We start from the raw sequence: 19,204 nt of genomic DNA, 5'->3' as shown, positions 1-19,204 counted from the left end.
CGCGCGATAAGTCCTTACTGCTGCTGTGTTGGGAATCAAAGATAAGTGTTTATAAAAATGTACGATATATATACGATGCATGAATGTAAAGAGTTCGTTAACGACTTTTGCATAATTTGTCTAAGACCTAAAGTTATCGTACCTAAGCCAGAACCCTTTTGGTGTTGTGGTAAGAAAATGCAAATAGAAGACGACACGTCAGCACAGTGTTACGAGTGTGGTAAGAATATTCGTAATGCCGTACCAAATGCTACCAGAGAGCAGTATTACGCCAATGGAGGTCGTAAGAAAACGCCATATAAGAGATTAAAATACTTCAGGGACTGGATGAGTCATATCCAAGGTTTACATCCGATATATTTAAGCGACGAAGTAAAGAAGAAAATCATAGACCATTTAGAAGAGCCAACCCCACAAAGTCTACGGAAAACGTTGAAAAAATTAAAGCTAGGGAAATATTACAAAGCTATTCCCTATCTTTTGTCTGAAATTACCGGTAAGTCTATTCCTGAGGTTTCTGATATGACAAAAGCCGAGTGGATGTTTTGTCGGCTGGATAAGGATATTCCTTATTACCCTGACGTAATTTACGAAATATTTTACAAAATAGACCCCAACCACCCCCTGTTAGGATGGATTCCGAGGCGACAATAACATATTACGCGTAATTCATACGATGAATTTATATTACGCGTAATAATTCGCCAAATAATTCATATTACGCGTAATAATTCGCCAAATAATTCATATTACGCGTAATAATTCACTAAATTTATATTACGCGTAATAATTCACTGAATTTATATTACGCGTAATTTCTAGACTGACGTTCGATATGTAAATAGAATCCCGTCACGATATTTACTGAGCAAGCTTTCTTTGAAGCTCTTCTTTCGCTTCTTGATAGATCTTTTTGCGAGATTCCTCGGAAAGATCTTTTACGACTGTTTTTTTATTCCTTATGTCCGACTTTAGTTTCTCGTATTTGTCTTCTTCGGCCAGAATAAGCGAGAATTCTACGTCGTCTATCTTTCTGTCACGCAAAGCCTTTGAGACAAGATCGGTAATTGTATTTACTTTAGCCCTAGACAGAGCTATTGTCGTGTCATGCTTGGATATTTTCGTGGATAGCTTTTTCATAATACCCGTAGCAACAGCAGAAATAATACCACAGGTTGCCCCAACGCCGGCCAAAGGAACTCCAACAATTATTCCCGGCCCAGTAAGCGAAGTAGCAACGCCAGAGCCCGTTAACACAACAGATATGGATCCTGAAGTTATCGCAATCTTATGTAGCGTACTCCGGGCTCTGACGTACTTTTTTCGGACTTTTTCGTAGTGTTTTGTCTGCCCTTCCAAGTAAGCCAGGATTAAGTTCGCTTTGTTGAGCCTAAAGTTTTCAGCGTTTAATTCGTTAGGACCTGTATCCTTAGTGGTAGCGTGATAATTGGGAACATCTGGGTACAACTGAGGTGCTGATGGTATAACATCCATTATATATACTAATGTACGACGCTTTTGGGAATGATATTGAGGAGCAGCCACATCATGACAACCGGGATTACTGGAATTGTAGAGCATTTAGGAAGATGTTTCCGCATGCAGACCCTAGTAAGTTCGAAAGAAGACCCGATGGGATTTACTATAACGGCGAAAGAATGTACAGCAATACGGACTTGGAGCCGCATGAGGAGAGGAAAAAGGCACAGCATTTGCCAATAACGAAGGAGGCACCCGTGCATAAAGCGCCCAATTTTCCTAGAAACTTATTGTTAACCACGGAAGATTACCCATTTTACGATGCTGAAGGTGGTGTAAACGACTTTGAAACGATGGTAACGTTCCTGAAGATTTCAGTGGGTAGGCAATCATTTGATGTAGTAGTAAGGAATATCTATGGGGATACGATGTTAAAGCATACGTCGGGTAAAGAGGCCAGGGAATGGTTAGCAGGACCCAATATGCGATATTGGCCGCAGCAGTTAAACTTTGCTGTCTGGGCCGCCACTAAAGGTTGTGGCGTTGCCGCGGATATGTTTCACGTTCCGATCATGCGGTTTCACGTTGCCTTTACGGTAAGGAGGTTGTTGAAGGAGCTTAACGTACCTTTACCGGGAGATAAGGCATTTAATCCAATGAATAATCGATATAACGCCGCAGCCCTAGAAAGGTTAATTAATGAGTTCAAACCACAGCAAAGAGACTTTCGTTACAAAGAGGGTAAGACGCATGGCCTTGGCATCGTTTACGTTTGGGGTGCCAACGGTGAGAAGCCGGCCGATTATGGGCATCAGGAATACCCAAGTAATGAGTTAGAGTTCGGTGATATGGGTGGTGATAAGAGCAATAATTCATTAATTACCAGAATCCAATCGAACTACCTCGGCACTTGGGATCCATTCGTGTTGATGAAAGGAAAAGGTTTAAGGAACCTAGCCAGGATTAACCGCAGCATTGAAGCATTTGTGTACTGCATCTTAGGAGCGCAGGTAAATACCCGCAGCCCCATCGTTGGATCCCAAGGTGCTTCGCGGGAAACGCAAGAAGAATTCCTAACTTTATTTGAGTCAGCAATAATAGAGAACGACATATCCAAGTCGGTGCAGAGATATCAATTAGCGGTGCAGCAGTCTAAAGTGCGACTGGATTACGCTTTGTCGCCTGGTTGTTGGTTAATGCCGAGTAATTTGGTCATCAACGCCCATTCCGTTGTGGGTTATAACAACAAGCTGCAGCGAGCTACTAAGGATATGAAGTTTGGGGTGAATGACGTGAACTCTGACACTCTTAGGAACATTCCTCACTTCGTAGAGAAGCCAAAAAAGTCACACGAAGCGAAGCTACCCGTAGTTAAGAAACCATCAAAGAAGGCCCATGTTATGCCTACGATACCCGAGGAATACGACCATAACTTACTAAAAGCCGGCTTGGCTACCGTAAGCATTGGTCTGAGCTATTATATATGGCGATGAATAACCCCTACGTAGCTGGAGTAGATTGTGTTTATACGACTTACACAGGCGAGAAAAAATACACCCAGGCATCTTGGGTTGATGTCACGGGCATGTCCGTGAATTTGAATTACTCAGGAAAGAAATTGATCCTTTGTAGTATTTGCATTGGCACGAGCAGCCATGCCAACGTGGGCTTCAGGTTCCTGGATGAGAATGGCATACTGCAGCCTATGCGTGTGAAGACAAACAACAGGGAGCCTGCGCATTTCTCCGTAGAGCCGCCAACGAATAGCGCCGAAAATCATTCCGTTTGGACTCTTCATATGGTTGCCGATTGCCACGGGAAGGTAAAGCTGCAAATGCGCGTAGATGACACCGGGAGCGTTTGCATAAATAGTATAGAAAATCAGAGAGATACGGTTTATAATCACAAGACCATTAGCACTCTTACGGTAATGAGTCTATAGAAGGGAATTTATTCCCTGAAATATATGAACCCACACGCGAAGGAAGATTGGTTTCTACATTTTTTGGAGGAGAAGGACTACTTAGAACAGCATTGGCATGACACCGGGCTGTGGGTGAAGGTTGGGGGCCTGGGATTGATCATGTGTACCATTTGCGTTTCGACGGGGTATTCGTGTAATGTCGGGTTTAGGATCGTTGATGAGGATGACCACCCATTACTACCCTACAGAAAAAAAGATAATAATAGGAACCCAGTTCATTTCTCGTCGGAGCCCCCACCGTTAAGCACAGAAGACTTAACGCCGGTAACTTTTCACATGATAGCCAATTGTCAATATGCGAAGCTTCAGGTTCTTCCCAACGACGTTGCCTACCTTCGGATAAATGCCGCCCCGTCAAAAGATCCTCCAACGGATGCTGTTTGGAATCATAAACCCATTAGCACCATGAGCGTCCTACCCTTGTTACCGCATTATCAAGGCGGTGCGAATACTATCTTTACTTATCCCCAGTCGAGGACGCCTCGTGCGCCTGACGACGATAAGCCACCAGTAATACACAAGGATAAGATTAACCCTTCATCTTCTTCAGGAGTACCACTCCAATAGCGACGACCAAGATCCAAATGTTATTCCCCACGAACTTTAACAGTTCGCCGCCGGCCCTAAGTGCCAAGGAAACAACCGAACCCAGCAGCCCAGGAAGACCGGCTGCCATCTTTTTTCCCAAGTCCGTTAGCCCACTGCCTAATTTCTTTACGCCCGCGCCCGTAGCCTTAAGCGTGGATAGGATGACTCCTACTACGCTCGAAATAGCAACCGCAAATGCCAGCGGAATACCATACTTCACCAGAGCTCTTTTTACCTTTTCCTTGGTGGTAAGCCCCAGCTCCTTTTCCAGGTTGTCCTTTTGCGCCTGTAATTCCGCAACTCTCTCCTGAAGGGCTTCTAATTCCCTTTGGGCAGCCTCCCTTTCTTCTTCGGTACGAGTTAGGTCCGCAATTATTTCCTGCTTTTCGGATATGTTTTTTTCCAGGTCTTCGATGGCCTGAGTTTTTTGCTGGATTTGCTCTTCTTTAATGTTGATTTCAGCAACTAACTGCCGCCGCTCCACCAAAGAACCCTCTATGGTGGTTTGTAATTTCCTAACTTCCTCCTGACTCATGTTTAGGTCCTGCAGAGCAAGGCGAAAAGCCTGTCGAGCTGTATCCCTTTCATCTAAAGCCTTTTCGGCTTCTCGTTTAATTTGCAGTATGCTTTCGTCTTTACTTTGACCCAGCCGCAACAATTGTTTTTTATAGCTTGACTCCCTTTCCTTTAGCGTTTTTTCTAACGCCGCCGTCGGAGCATGTGATTTCTTAGCCTCCTCCAACTCCCTTTCTGCTTTATCCCGATCACGTAAAGCCTGATCTAAGTGTTTCGTCATTTCTTCCATTCTTACGTCTCGTTGACTAAACTTCTTCTCAGCATTAGCAAGTAGTCGACTTTGCTTTACGTACGCCGCCTCTTTTTCTTCCAGCGCCTTTTGCAGTTCGATAGCGCGCCTTTCTAGCGCAACCTTTTCATTCAGGGTTTGCAACCTTTCTAACATGCTCCTAGTAGCCTGCTGAAAGCCTTTTAATCTTGAGACGTCGCCCCTAACGTTGCCCTCCTCATCAAAGAGGGGTTGCGGTTTTGTCCAGCGGTCTTTGTCGGGAAATCTTAAGTCTTGGACGCTTATGAGGACTTTGTTTCCCTTTTCCGTAAGCTTTACGTCGTCAGCATCAAAGTTGTCGTAGCGCTGCGTTAGCTCTTGCATTGCCCACTCTACGGTTTCCCGCGCGGCTGCTTCGTCTGTGTTTTGAAGTTCCAAGTACTCGGGGACGGGGCTGCCGCGGTTCCTTGATTGCCACATGCGATTCAAGGCTGCCTTGAAGCTTTTCCACCTATTGCCATACTTGCTTATCAAGGCCATGTCGTAAAGCAAAGGCTTTGCCCCCGCGTCCTTAATCCATGCATCGTATTCTTCATCGTTAATATCGACTTGGCCTTCTTCGGTAAGGGGGTCAAAATCCGTTCCTTCTACTTCCATTATATATGATAAGCTCAAAGTTAAATCCCAACGTATTACCTAAGCAGGTTGGCGGGCTGAAAGCGGAACGCACCTTTCACCGGGTCACCTTTACCCCCAGTAGCGCAAAGCCAGGGGAGACGCTGTACGTAGGCGTGCCCCGCCTAACGGATAACCTAGTGTTGGTTCCTGGCACCCTGGCGCTAAGGTTTGACCTAGCGGTACAGTCAAGCCCCACAGATGAAAGGATTATCGTTAACAACGTGGGCCGCAACATTGTTTCTAAGATGCGCGTAAAGTTCGCCGGGGAATCCTTGCTGGACTTAAATAGGTACGATCTGTATACCACGTACAAAGACTTATGGTTGACAGCCTTTGACCGCGCGCAAAGGATAGAACAAGGAATTGGCAGTGTCATTCTACGTAAGATCCGCACACCTACGAAAACGCAACCTACTGACGGCAGCGGAGAAACCGCAGTGGCAGACGCAAAGCGAATAAAGACCGCCTATGGTAGTAAGTATGTCATACCACTGGACTTTGAAGTAATCACGAATCACGGTGTGTATTACCCAAGACAGTTATCCGAGCTACAGTTTGAAGTAACTTTAGCAGATGCTAATAACATTATTGGTGGGCTAAGCACTGCACTTACCACAACAACCCCATACTCTATTACCAACTTAGAATTACAGTACGAAACGGTGTACAGCGAAGAGCTGGCCCGTAGCGCTGGCATGGAGTACAGCTCTGGCAAGGCATTCCTTTACGACCACGTAGTGATGTATAAGACGTTCAGCTTCCTGGATAAGACGGATGAGGTTATCAACCAAAGCATTAACCTCCCCCGAAGAAGTCTCACGGGGTTGATGCTGGTGTTTGCCAAACCCTACGAAGCCGGTAAGCGCAACTCCGAGGCCTTTCACAACCCCAACATTACTAACGTGGGGGTCAACATAAACGGCGTTCCAAACAAGGTCTACTCCCAGGGGATAAAGCCCGCAGACGTGTACAGAGAGGCCATGCGCAAGTTTGGCGACCAAATTAGCCCCGAGGAATTCTTTAAGGATAAATATGCGCTGTGGATTGATATGCGCACCATTAACGACGAAGACCTACATGGTCAAGGCCTCCGTCTAGTAAATACGCAGGATGGCATAACATTGGAGATCAAACGCACCAAGAATGCCTCCGCGGGCGACGGTGATAAAATAAACTGCTACGTCTTCGTCGTGTCTGACGCGCAGTTAAGCGTAGAAATGAACCAATTGAAAAGCGTTGCCTACTAGGACGGCTGAGGAATGAAGTCGTCAATGTTAAAATATTTCTTGAATATACAATGCTTCGCGTATTTGAAAGCAACGGTACGAAACTGCAAGTCGTGCAAGGCGATAAATTGTACTTCAAAGCAAAGGAAGTAGCGGCCGCATTGGGCTACGAACGCCCAAAAGATGCAATTAAGGTGCACGTTCGCGATAAATACAAGGTAAGGCTTAGCGAACTTAGAATGGAGGTGAATCGCCTCCCTTCCAATTCACACCCACATTCCCTGTATGTGAACGAATCCGGGTTGTATCAGTTGATATTCTCCTCGAAGATGGCAAAGGCAGAAGAATTCCAAGATTGGGTCCTCGAAGAAGTCCTACCCGCGTTGAGAAAGACGGGTAAATATGCGATGGACAAACGCTTCGACAGCCCGAATAAATTAGTTTTTAAGATAGAAAATGAAGCTGACCTGCATGCAAAGGTAGTCGATTATATGCGTAGGTTTTACCCTGAATTCATCATAGCACCGGGTCTTGGCGAGCTTCAAGATTCAGACAGCAAGCGAATAACCTGCTGGCGAAAAGGCTACCAAGCCGGTCAACCCGACCTCTTAATCCTAAATGCGCATAAGAAATACCGCGGGTTGTGTATTGAGTTGAAAACCCCAAAAGGAAACGGCGTCTTATCCGCGAAGCAATCCAAAAAAATTGCGCAGCTTGATGTAAATGGTTACCTAACTATGGTTAGCAACGATTACGACGTCATCTGTCGTGCCCTCATGGATTATGCGGACGGCATTCGTATTCCCTGTAAGGGCTGCGTAAAGCGGTTCAAATCCTACGACACTTTGAAAACGCACCTAAAAATATTCCATAGGTATAATGAAGCTCAGCTTAATTCATTGGCGTGATCTTGCCCACGGTAAAGCATACGAAATAAAAAATTACGTCGTCTTCGAAGACATCGACCGTTTACGGTTAGTCCTCAAAGACTTAGAAGGCAAGGAATATTCCCTTTGGGCGCCGGATTGCGTGCGGTACGTAATTCAGGGCGAGGAATTCACCCACTTACGCAGCTATGGTAAGGTAAATGGCCGATGGAAGTTTGACATTGAAAGAACAGTCACTCCATCTCCTCTTTGTAGTTAAGCGCCCGCTGCGCTTTAGGATCCGCGGAACACCAATGCCCCACAAAGGATCCTTCGGAGAATACCCTGTCACAATGAAGGCAGGTGTATTTTTTACGCGGCGGCTTACGAGGGGTAATGCAGTCGGCAGGTAGTTCGCAAGTAATACAGTCCATATATTGAAAGGGCGATTAGGAATCCTCCTAAGAAGGCGGCTGCGTAGGCTAGCATATACCTTTAAAAGGGGTCCTTATTTTTATTTATTATTATTAGATTATGCAAGCGCCCTTAAAAGGGGTCTTTATTTTTATTTATTATTATTATTAAATATCCTTAATTCATTATTATCGAATATTCTTAATAATAATAAATAAAAATAAGAATGGGATTTGAGACTCTTTGCACAAACCCTACTTTACTATCTTAGGTCCTTTCTAACTTCTACGGGCTTTCCTTGCCGCCTCATTGCCGGCATGCCAGGCCTCAAAGCGATCTAAGTACTCCTTAAAGCCGCCTTGACCGTCGTAGAGGCACTGCCAAATATGCTGGTCACTTCTTTGACAGCCGCAACGCTCGCAGGTTGCCTCCCAATATTCCCTATCTTCCCACCTTACGCCTTCGACGCAGTCAAACTCCGCAAAGCGCTGGTCAATTTCCTTCTTCCGGCGCGTTAACTTCCTTTGGGTTTCCTTTGGGCAACATCGTGCAGCAACGTCGCCGTGCTCCTCGCAAGCCACGCTCAGCAGGTCGTAATTGCCGCGGCACCGATGTCGATGCCATTCGTCGTTCTTGTCCTCCTCGCAGCGCTCACATACGTTCTTTAGGCAAACGCGGTTATCAACGTGGTAATCCAACATCTGCGCGCTGCTAAAGAGGCGATTACACTCCTTACAACGCCTTTCGCGTGCCTTCTTAGCGCACACCTTCTTTTCCAGGTGGTATTTTAACATTTGCTTGCTGCTGAACTCCTTGTTACACCGCTCACACTCCATATATAATAAGGATTTAATAACCCTTATATGGGATACCGCATAAAGTCCTTAATGGACTCTTTTGCCCCGGATACTATTTCAAAGAGTGTCTCAGAATGTTGACGTTTAGGTTAAATCTTTGTTAAGGATGCCTGGAAACTATTTCAAAGAGTGTCTCAGAATGTTAACAATAAGGTTAAATCTTTGTTAAGTATATGTGGAAAGCCCGTAAGGATTAGTAGGCGGCTTAAAATAGTAAAGTTGGGTTTGTGCAAAGAGTCTCAAATCCCATTCTTATTTTTATTTATTATTATTAAGAATAATTAGGGATATTTAATAATAATAAATAAAAATAACAACCCCTTTGAAGGGCACGTCTTAACAAAGATTTAACCTAAACGTCAACATTCTGAGACACTCTTTGAAATAGTTTCCACATATACTTAACAAAGATTTAACCTTATTGTTAACATTCTACAGGGGATATCGCATGAAGTCCTTAACGGACTCCTTAGCCCACGTTGCCATCGTTATCAGCGCGCCAAACCGTTCTGCACGCTTCAGACCGCACATTTCATCGTACAACTCCTGCACGCGCTCTTTCAGCCGATCGATCTCCTCCCTTTGCATTTCTATGGTGTCTCTTTTATCTTTTGCGTCGGCGACAATTCTTTGCACTGCTTCCACTGGCTCCATCGTATATATAATGGATCCGAACCATATTCCCTGCAATGCTCTGATAGTAGGACCCACCGGCTGCGGAAAGACCCAGTTCGTCGTGGAGCAGCTATTAGGACCCTTTAGATACCGCTTCGACTACATCGTGCTATTATGCCCCACCTACGTGAATAACCGCACCTGGACGGGCATAGGAGTGAAAGATGACGACTTCTTTGTAGATATCTTAGACCCTAACGAGTTATCCAGCCATTTGAAGTTCTGGCACAAGCAATTCCCTAAAGATACACAGACTTTACTCATACTGGATGACATTGCCTGCGGGGACGACGTAAAAAAGCGCACCTCCGAGCTCGTTAAACTCGCCTTCAGCGGCAGACACGACAATATTAGCGTTTGGTTGCTCTCGCAGCGGCTTACCAGCGTCTCTAAGCCCTTCAGGGAAAACATAGGCTCTCTCGTAGTATTTTATACTCCGAGCCGGAGTGACCTGGAAACCATCTTAAGCGACTACGGCGGTGAGATATCCAAGGAACAGTTACACGAATACATGCGGCATTTAAAAACGCACCAACATTCCAAGATGATCTTCTCTTTGAGGTTTCCGTATTCCATTAACATATATGGACATTGAGCAGCTCTTAGATGAAGTCCCCGCGCAGTTAGACGAAAGTAACCTTAAGGAACAACTCAACATCCTTGTGTCTTCGGGGAAGTGTAAAGAAATGATAGGCAAGGAACTTACCCATGAGCAAGTTAATAAGTTGTCAGAAGAGGAAGTTAAGAAGTTCCATAAGAGGTACGAGGCCGCCCTTGCAAGTAAGACCACGGACGCCGTAGCAGACTCCGCTATCCGACTTGCGACTAAATTGCTTGGACTTGCACTGCCCATAGACGACGTGGAGCAACTACAGAAGGACATAAGCGAGGACTATGTCATCGCCCAAGAACTTAAGATAACCTGCGGGTGGTTGTCTTTGAAGTGCGGTAAGTTAATGGCAGTCGCCTCTGCGGCTTTGCACGTAACTCAGCACGTCGACTTGAAGGAACTTGCGGGCACCTTTGGTGCCTCTTGGAAGGACTTTAAGAAGGATAGAGAAGTCGAAAAGGTCTTCCAGGCGGCACTTGCTGAGGTACCTGATCAAGTCGCCTCAAGTACTTAGTCAAGTCATTCGTAAGTACTTAGTCAGGTCATTCGTAAGTACTTAGTCAAGTCATTCGTAAGTACTTAGTCAGGTCATTCGTAAGTACTTAGTCAAGTCATTCGTAAGTACTTATTCAAGTCATTATTAAGTCGTTCTCAAGTCGTAACCAAGTTACTTGTCAAGTCCTTCAAGTCCCTTAATATAAGATGAGTGGCACCGAAGAACAACCAGAAAAGGCTCCCGTAGAAGATACCAAGATTACCAAGGCTAAATCTCCAGGCAGAGTTGCCGCGGGGAAGAAGCTCGCGGAGATAAACAGGAAGAACAAGGCAAAAAAAGAGGAAAAGGTGGAGGAAAAAGAAGAGGAATCCTTTATTAATCCTGGGTACGTCATCGGCGCGTTAGGAGTCGCTATAGCAGCAGGCAGCCTCTACTTACGATGGCGGGCTACGAAGCCAAAAGTAAAGTAGGAGCCGCCAACATATCACGCACCCGTGCAGGAGCCTAGAAGCAAAATCCCTGAAATGGAGTAACCTTCTCGCTTTGTAATATAATGTCAACTAAATTAATTGACGCCGTCCAAGAAGCTGCTATCACAACCTCCATCATCGCCGGTATTGGCTGGGTAGGTAAGAAAGTCCTAAAGGAGGACCTTACTGAGGACCCAAGCAAAAACCTGAGTAACTTTGCTAAGATGATCGCTGCCGTATGCGGGGCTATCATGCTAAGAAATTACCTACAGAAGGAAAAGTACCTACCTACGGTGTGATTTTCTAATATATATGGCTGGCGTGGTCGTAGGTGGAGTTATTGCAGCTTTAGCATTCACTGGAGCTAATTATGGCGGTCAGTATTTGGATAGATTAGTCAGAGGCGACAAAAGCGGAGAATTGGCCGCCGAAAGGAAGAGACACGACTTAGCGCTGGAGAAATATCAGCGAGACGTGGCAGCTTGGAATGAAAAAAGACAAGCTTACAGGGATTGGTTGGATAAGAACTACCAAGACAAGATGCAGGCGGATAAGAACTTCGAAAACACAGACTACGCCTTCAAACTTTATGCGCAAGCACACCCCGCGGCATTAACGGGGTTAAAAAGGCCTCAGTTTAAGGATTACTATCAGCCTTCTAAGAAACAAAAAGACAATGAATTGGTCTTTGTAGGAGTCGCAGGGCTGGCGGGAGGCGTAGCTTTGGCGTATCTAATATAATGATCGTCTTTTTGGAAAGCGATAAAAATAACTTTACCACTTATTTAAATCCCCCCATTAAAGCCCATAAGGTTCGGCTCATAAGTTGCTCTTTGTACAATTCTTGGTATAACCTGATTAGGGGCATAGTCACTGAGCATACAGGAGGATCTAACTATCAAGCCGTATTGCTGCCCGATGGACATTATACGCCAATCACACTGGCCAAGGAATTAGCAAAACACGGTTATACTCTCACCACAGGATTGCCGCACGAAATGACCCTCAAACATAATATGTCAAATTATTCAATGACTTTTGGAAAGTCTGACCCATTGGGATCTTTATTATGTGCCTCGGGCAAGACAATTACCAACACAGCCATACCTGTGAAATGGAAAGTCGCATCCTCTTACGAAGTCTATTGCGACTTGGTCCATAGTTACAACAATGGAGAAAAGTCTTCTCTTATGTCCAAGTTTCTACCCAAAGGTAATCCATTTGACCCAGTAGAATACACCCCCATTTCTTTGAGCTATGACTTGTCTAATTTGGTAGAAAGCATAAACATCACCATTAAGGTGGACGGAAAGACGGTGGATTTTAACGGACGTAAGATCAATCTCGTCCTGGAATTCATATAATGGGCCGCGTAGAGGATAAACTCAAGAGGATTTACTATGGGCCTGAAGGCTATTGGAAAGGAGCGTCGGCCATCAAGAAACTCGCGACCGCGGCCAGGGTATCAGATGAAACGGCTAAGAACTGGCTAAGAAAACAAACCATCTGGCAGGTTTATCTTCCCGTGCCGAAGTACATTCCCAGGCCCAGCTTTACCGTAAATGCCCCCAATGAAGTTCATCAGGCGGATTTGCTTTTCTTGCCGCACGACAAGGTGAGAAAGAAGACCTATAGATACGCTTTGACCGTAGTCGATATCGCAAGCAGATACAAGGACGCCGAACCCATAACCAGCAAGGATTCTGGAGAAGTCGCAGAAGCCCTAGGTAGGATTTATAAGCGCGTCTTGAAATGGCCTAAGCTGCTGCAAGTGGATGCGGGGACAGAGTTCATGGGCGTGGTTACTAAGACCCTGAAAGACCACAGCACTAAGATTAGGAGAGCCGAAGCAGAGTACCACAGGGGTCAGAGCATTGTCGAAAGATTCAATAAGACCCTGGCCGAGCGTCTCTTTGGGTACCAGTATTGGAAAGAGCTGGAAGATCCCTCCAAACGCAACAGGGAATGGACTCAGAGGCTCCCCCAGGTCGTCGCGGCTTTGAACAACGAGGCGGCCAGGGCTACGGGAATGAAACCCAAGGATGCCATAAAAAAGAAACACGTGGAACACAAGTCCTACGTCAGAAGTTCGAGGGCGGTCGGACTGAAGGAAAAAAAGCTCCCCCGCAACATAGTGGTCAGATACCTCTATCAGCCGGGGGAACTCGAAGGTGGCAGTAAGAGAGCCACGGATCCTAACTGGTCTTTGGAAACGTATGAGATCTCGAAGTCCGTCACCAAGGAAGGGCAACCCGTGTTGTATTACCTAGATGGCCCAAGTCGCGGATTCGTCAAGGAAGAGCTGCTCATAGTCCCCAAAGACTCAGAGTAGTGCTGCTCCACGCGCCCGATTACACTCTAGGCATGTCAGTCTTACGTTGCCTCTGCAATGGCCGCGCTTGTTGTTGATACGATCCACGGAGAACTGCTGATCGTCATTTGGGTCAAACCTCCATAGTAGAGGTATGTTACATTTGGCACACCTTGCCCCTTTCTTATAGACGTCGTCCACGCATAGGTCGAACGTCATATTTTTTTCTTCGTCGTGGCGCTTGTAGCGAAGGAGTTTCTTAGCAATGTTCTCTTTGGCTACGTCCTCTGGCGTCTTATCGTAACGCAGTTGCGGCCCCCAGCTTCTCTTCAACTGTTTGGCATACTCCACACGACTTACGGCGGTGTAGATAAGGTTGCTCCAACACAGCCGCTGGTCTATGATCCATAAGGTTTCTTTTATGGTAAGCCCTTGCGCGCTGTGGACTGTCATGCAATAGCCTAAGCGCCAATCTGGATGGGAGGTTATTTTTTCCACCTTTTCTATGGGTACCCAGGCTTTGTCATGCGTTACCGCGTTCTGCAGTTGGATGTCGGTACCAGGTACCCAGACGTTTCTTTTTTGCATGCGGGTGTCGTGGGGTTTGTAGCAAACAGGTACGGGATGCGTAGGGAAGCGCTCTCGGTGTATATTTAGCAAATCCTTTTGTATGCGTGACTGTGCTGCGCGTTTGCTGCTCAGCACCAGATCCTTTGGATGCCATGTGTAAAGAAAGTCCTCGTATTTCTTCGCTCGTACGCGTTTGCGCAGTGTTTTGCATTGGTCGGCATCACTGAGCCCCCTTAATTCCGCCTTCAGGTTTCTTATTTGATCCTTACTGCGGTAATCTGTGTTGATTTCCTCCGCATGGTCTACGAACCCCTTTAGCCATTCGTGGGGCATCTCTCCGGCTATTGGAGGAGGCTGGCAGGGATCTCCGGCGAATATTACTTGACACTTTCCACGGAGGAACTCTACGAATTCTTTGAGGATTTCCAAAGGTACGGTGCAAATCTCATCCCAAAGTATCACCGGAGGTATGTCGTGGATGGCTTCTGGTACCCACTTTTGGCCATTCCAACGAAAGAAGCTGTGGTAGGTCTGCGCGTCGTGGCCCATTTCGCAGATTTCTCTTTCCAAACGATGCGTTGGCGTTAGCACCTTTATCTTAGGAAAGAGTTCTAACACACGCGTAGTCTTACCGCTGCCTCCTGTACCGTAGAGGTAAGAGAAGCGTTGGTAGGAAATGGGGTCGGCAACCGAAGGCAGTGGCTCCCCGGTTGGTTCCACGCTACCGCAAAGATGTTCTCCGTGATATTCTACACGTTCTCTCCATGCTTTTATCTCCTCATCTTTAACGCGCCATTGACCACTTTCCGCCAACTCATCTTCGGTGTAGAATTCTTTCATCTTCTCTAACACTTCAGGCTTTACGTACAAGGAATCCGTGGCTACGCGCGGAACGTCCTCTTTGTCAAACCGTAGGAGCATCGCAAGTAGGTTAATATGCGCATATGCTAACATACTCGCACGCAGGTGGTAATATTGCGGCCTGTGGTCTTGGTAGTAACAAAGTGCATTCCATTTCTGTTCTTTCTGACCTTCTATGAAGTAGTCCCATTTCTCCACAGACACCATTGTTCCTTGTTCATGGGCGCGCTTAATAAGGAAGCTTAACTCTCCTTCGTCTGTTATCAGGCGTCGCTGCATGTGTTTCTCGCCCTCCTTAGCGCCCTGCGTGAATTTTCCTATGACAACGCGTGCTGTGGGGTTGTGTTCTGGGAGCCATTGCGTAAAGGCGCTATGACAAAGTATGGCTTCATGCGCCGCGTAGGTAAGCAGCTTACGCTCTTCGAAGAACTTTAACAGCGGTATGGGTATCCATTCCTTCTCCTGCAAGTGCTTTCCATACCACGCGTAGATTATTGGATGCAAGTTCTTTGCGAATTTCCAACTGGTCAATCTAACGAATCCTGTAGCTGGCGCATCGTACTTACCATCTAAAGCCACGCGGAAGAACTGGGAGTCCGGATGTCCGTAACGGTCGTAATATTCCTTACAATCCCCTAGACCTTTAAAACTTGCAGGGTAACAGTGTTTCATATCCAGCGACACATACTCATCTTTGTCGTACTCCATGTTCCACAGACCACCGTGACCGTGTTCTACACAGGCTTTGGCTATGTCTCCGAACTCTTTTGGGGCAGGTTTCCATCCATTTCTTTTCTTTGCGGCTAAGAAGTCCAAGCTGCGACTGCTAAGGACCTCGTCAGAGAAGTCTTCCCCTAAGGTCTCACAGGCGCTTTGAATGCGCTGTTGTTCAATTTCGGGTCGATACAAAGTGCCGTCTTGCGTCATAAACTGACTTCCTTCTGAATCCATCAACCAAATGGAATTCTCATGGATTAACTCTGCCAATGGAGAATTCTTATAGACCTTCGTTTCCTTCTTTCTTGGGAATCGCAGTTCGCGCCAGGCGTGCCCATTGTGCTGGTAGATGACTATAGGCGCACCACGGCCCCCATATTTGTGTGTTCCGGAGTAAATAAAGCCGTCGGTGATATCTTTCACATGGATTCGCCTCTCCAGCGCCGTTTCTAACTTCTTGATGTTGTCTATCGACCCTCCGGTCCTATTAGTATTTTTTTCCCATTTCCTGATGGCTTCTCTTCTCTTTAAAGTCAGTTTACCGCCCCGAGAGGAGTCTTCAAAGAACTCTCTTACTAACTTCCCTACGCAATTACCGGGATGTCGCATCGGTTTCAACTTCTTAACGTCTGGCGTCTTTATCTTGTACGCACCGTAAATGACTACGGTAACAGGGTAAGCAACCTCGTAGAACAGCATGTCTATTCCTACCAATGCTCCCGGGCGTGTGTTTTCGTTTAAGACAAACAGGTCCTTCTTACCAGACGCCCTGATAGGATTGCGCCCCTTTTCTATCATCCACTCGCCGTCTAAATACTTTATGAACGTTAGCTCCAACCGGTAGTTACCTTCGGGTATTAAGTTAATTATTCTTTCAGCCCTTTCTTCTGTCATCGTCTCGTCCGTATCTCCCTCCATAAATGTTGTGAAGGCAAAGTCAGCATCCAGGCGATCCAACACCTGAGTTCGCAGTCCGCGCACAGTTTTATTTCGAATGCTTGTGATGGTGTCCATCTATATGTAAAGGATATTTTAACCTCCGTTTGCGGTTCGACAACTAGCAGCAGTAAGGACTTATCGCGCGGCTTATTCCCGCTGCCGGCGCCTTCCTTAAACCGCCTGTAAAACCCGTAAATCTTTGACATTGACCGCGAGTCCCCCTTACTGCTGCTATTTTAACTTTGAACGCGGGATAGTTTTCTAGTGCTTGGCGTTTTCCATCATCCTTGGTCTTTTTGCTGGAGCTTCTTTGAGTATCTAGGTTTGGTCTACTGAACAGGTAAAATTAGAGTAATGAAACAGCATTCGTCTTGGTATCTGACTCTTTCGTACGTACAGATATTTGTGCTGTAGTCGATACTTGTTAATAGGAAATCGCACGATCTCGAGTACAATTCGGAATTGATATCAAAGATATGTGAGCATTCTTTTGAGAAAATCGCCTTCCATTGCTTAATGTGTTTTCGTGAGTTAAATTATTTTTTAAATAATAAATAAATAGAGAAGCTGATATTATAGCGACATAATTTATTTCTTTAAGCAAACCTATTAGTATCTTAACAATTCCAGTACCCTGCTATTTGGAAATTTCATGAAAGAAATGCGAACGTGGGATAGAATAACAAGATTGACAATGCTATTAACTGACAATCTCGTAGCCAGAGCCTGCGTTTCTTCTGGCCTGCGGCGAAGAACGAGGGCTCTGGCATAATCCCGTTCTTGAGACCAGGATTTCTTGGACTTCCGGTATAAGAGTGCAAGCGTTCAAAGACTTGCCAAAAATTAAAAACATAATATGTTCCCGATTTCTAATTTTTATTTTGATGGTAAATAAACACAGTACTTTGTTTTAAAGAAGTTTTAAAGCATGTTTTTCATTGATTATATTTCACTTCATGAAAATTGCGCATGCGCCAAAAAATGGATTACGCCAGAGCCCTCGTTCTTCGCCGCAGGCCAGAAGAAACGCAGGCTCTCGCTACGAGATTGTATTAACTGATTGAGATGTCATGAGCAATAAAGATCGAATTGCAATTATTCCTATAAGGTACTTATCAAAAATCTTTAAAAGTGAAGTTTTGAGAGCCGAAGTTTTCATTAGTTAACGATGGTTTAATAGCGCAGCGCAGCCGTGACGTCATAAAAACGAAGACAAAGGCGAAATTCGGACAAACAAACTTACAAGTTTACTTTCAGCAGATAATTTTCACAGCCGATCGCAGTTGATCTTAGTTTACATGGGTTATTATTGTAACTTTAAGTAAATATAATAAAATCGGTTCGTATAATCCTCGTAGCGGTTAAACAGAATGCAATGTCTGTCCGAATCTTTAAGCTATTTTTAGAATCAGCGCGCTGCACTATCGATTGCAGTTCATCAAACTGATGAATTTTGGTTGTATGTTGAAAAATATATTCTAGTAATGAAGTTTTAGTATTTTTCAGGGGTTTTTTTCCGGCTTAGTCCCATGAACTTTTACAAAGCACGAAAATTAACGAATTTTAGGACGGGTATTCTTCTGAAAAATTCGCCTTCGATTGCTTAATCTGTTTCCGGGAGTTAAATGATTTTTTTAAAATAATAAATAAATGAATAGAGAAGCTGATATTATGAAAGAGGTGAATAGCGACAGAATTGATTTTTTTAAGCAAACCTATTAGTATCTTAACAATTCCAGTACCCCGCTATTTGGAAATTTCATGAAAGAAATGCGAACGTAGGATAAAATAACAAGGTTGAGAATACAATTAACTTATTGAGGTGTCATGGGCAATAATGATCGAATCAAAATGCAATCATTCCTATCAGGTTTTCGAGTACGGTTCATGGATTAAACAAACAACTGAACGAATTTGGGTTGTATTTTCAAAAAAGTATTTTATACATTTTTAAGTGTTTCAGCTAAAAATAAGATACAAGTTTAAATATATATTTAATAAGGTGCGACTTGTGTTTAGTTTCCCCAACAAAACACGAAAATTCAGTTGTATTTTTAACAATCATTACAATTATTTCCTTTTTTTAGGAAGGTAAGATGTAAGTTTATTAGGCCTGAGAAATTTGTTTCGATTGCTGAATCTGTATTGGCGAGATAAATTATTTTTCATTCAGGATACTGAGTACGTTTTTTTTTTTATTTCTATTTTCTTTTTCTTTTTGTTTTTGTTTTTTTATTATTGATATATATTTTTTATATTTGGTTTTCCTTTTTGTTGATCGCGTTTGAAACAGCACTGTGAGAGAAAAATGTACTGACAAGATTTTCGAATTACTTTGATGAATTCAGTTAGCTTGAACTTTTCCGTGTAACTTTAACTGTAACTGTAAATTTAAATCATTTCGGATTTAATAATTAATAGGCAAAACTTCCACATCAATTTTTAGATGTTCTCAATCGCCACTATTTTTAGAAAATACATCCGTATATTTAGAAATTGAAATTCGGGACCTAAATTTTTATTGAATATCTATATTATTTTAAAGGAATTTCGAAGTTTTTCCAAGCATTTGTATCGGTAGAGAAATCGAAGAAGTTACAGAATACTTACCAGCTCTTGTGACTTCATTTACCAACATCACCATCAGTACATACAATATTTCAACGAACTAACATCCAT

The 19,204-nt window shown here is 44.5% G+C and overlaps 1 protein-coding gene across 2 annotated transcripts in view; it reads right to left on the bottom strand.

Annotated features, from left to right (window-relative positions):
• Positions 1–19,204, bottom strand: part of LOC116298264 (uncharacterized) — a 25,132-nt gene extending 5,928 nt beyond the window's left edge. Inside the window, exon 1 of one of the 2 annotated variants that reach the window (XM_089024613.1) lies at positions 19,136–19,204. In XM_089024613.1, coding sequence (XP_088880739.1) covers positions 19,136–19,169 — 34 coding nt within the window. In that variant the 5' untranslated portion in view covers positions 19,170–19,204. Of the gene's footprint in view, positions 1–142; positions 423–19,135 lie in introns of those variants that run through there. The other variant, XM_089024614.1, reaches the window with a different exon arrangement.

The sequence above is a fragment of the Actinia tenebrosa genome, unplaced genomic scaffold (assembly GCF_029948245.1).
Source record: "Actinia tenebrosa isolate PJP-AT-01 unplaced genomic scaffold, QUT_ActTen_1.0 PGA_scaffold9__36_contigs__length_13948895, whole genome shotgun sequence".
NCBI lineage: Eukaryota > Metazoa > Cnidaria > Anthozoa > Actiniaria > Actiniidae > Actinia > Actinia tenebrosa.
Note: the sequence above shows the minus strand (reverse complement) of the source record. Positions and strands in the feature narration are given on the sequence as shown.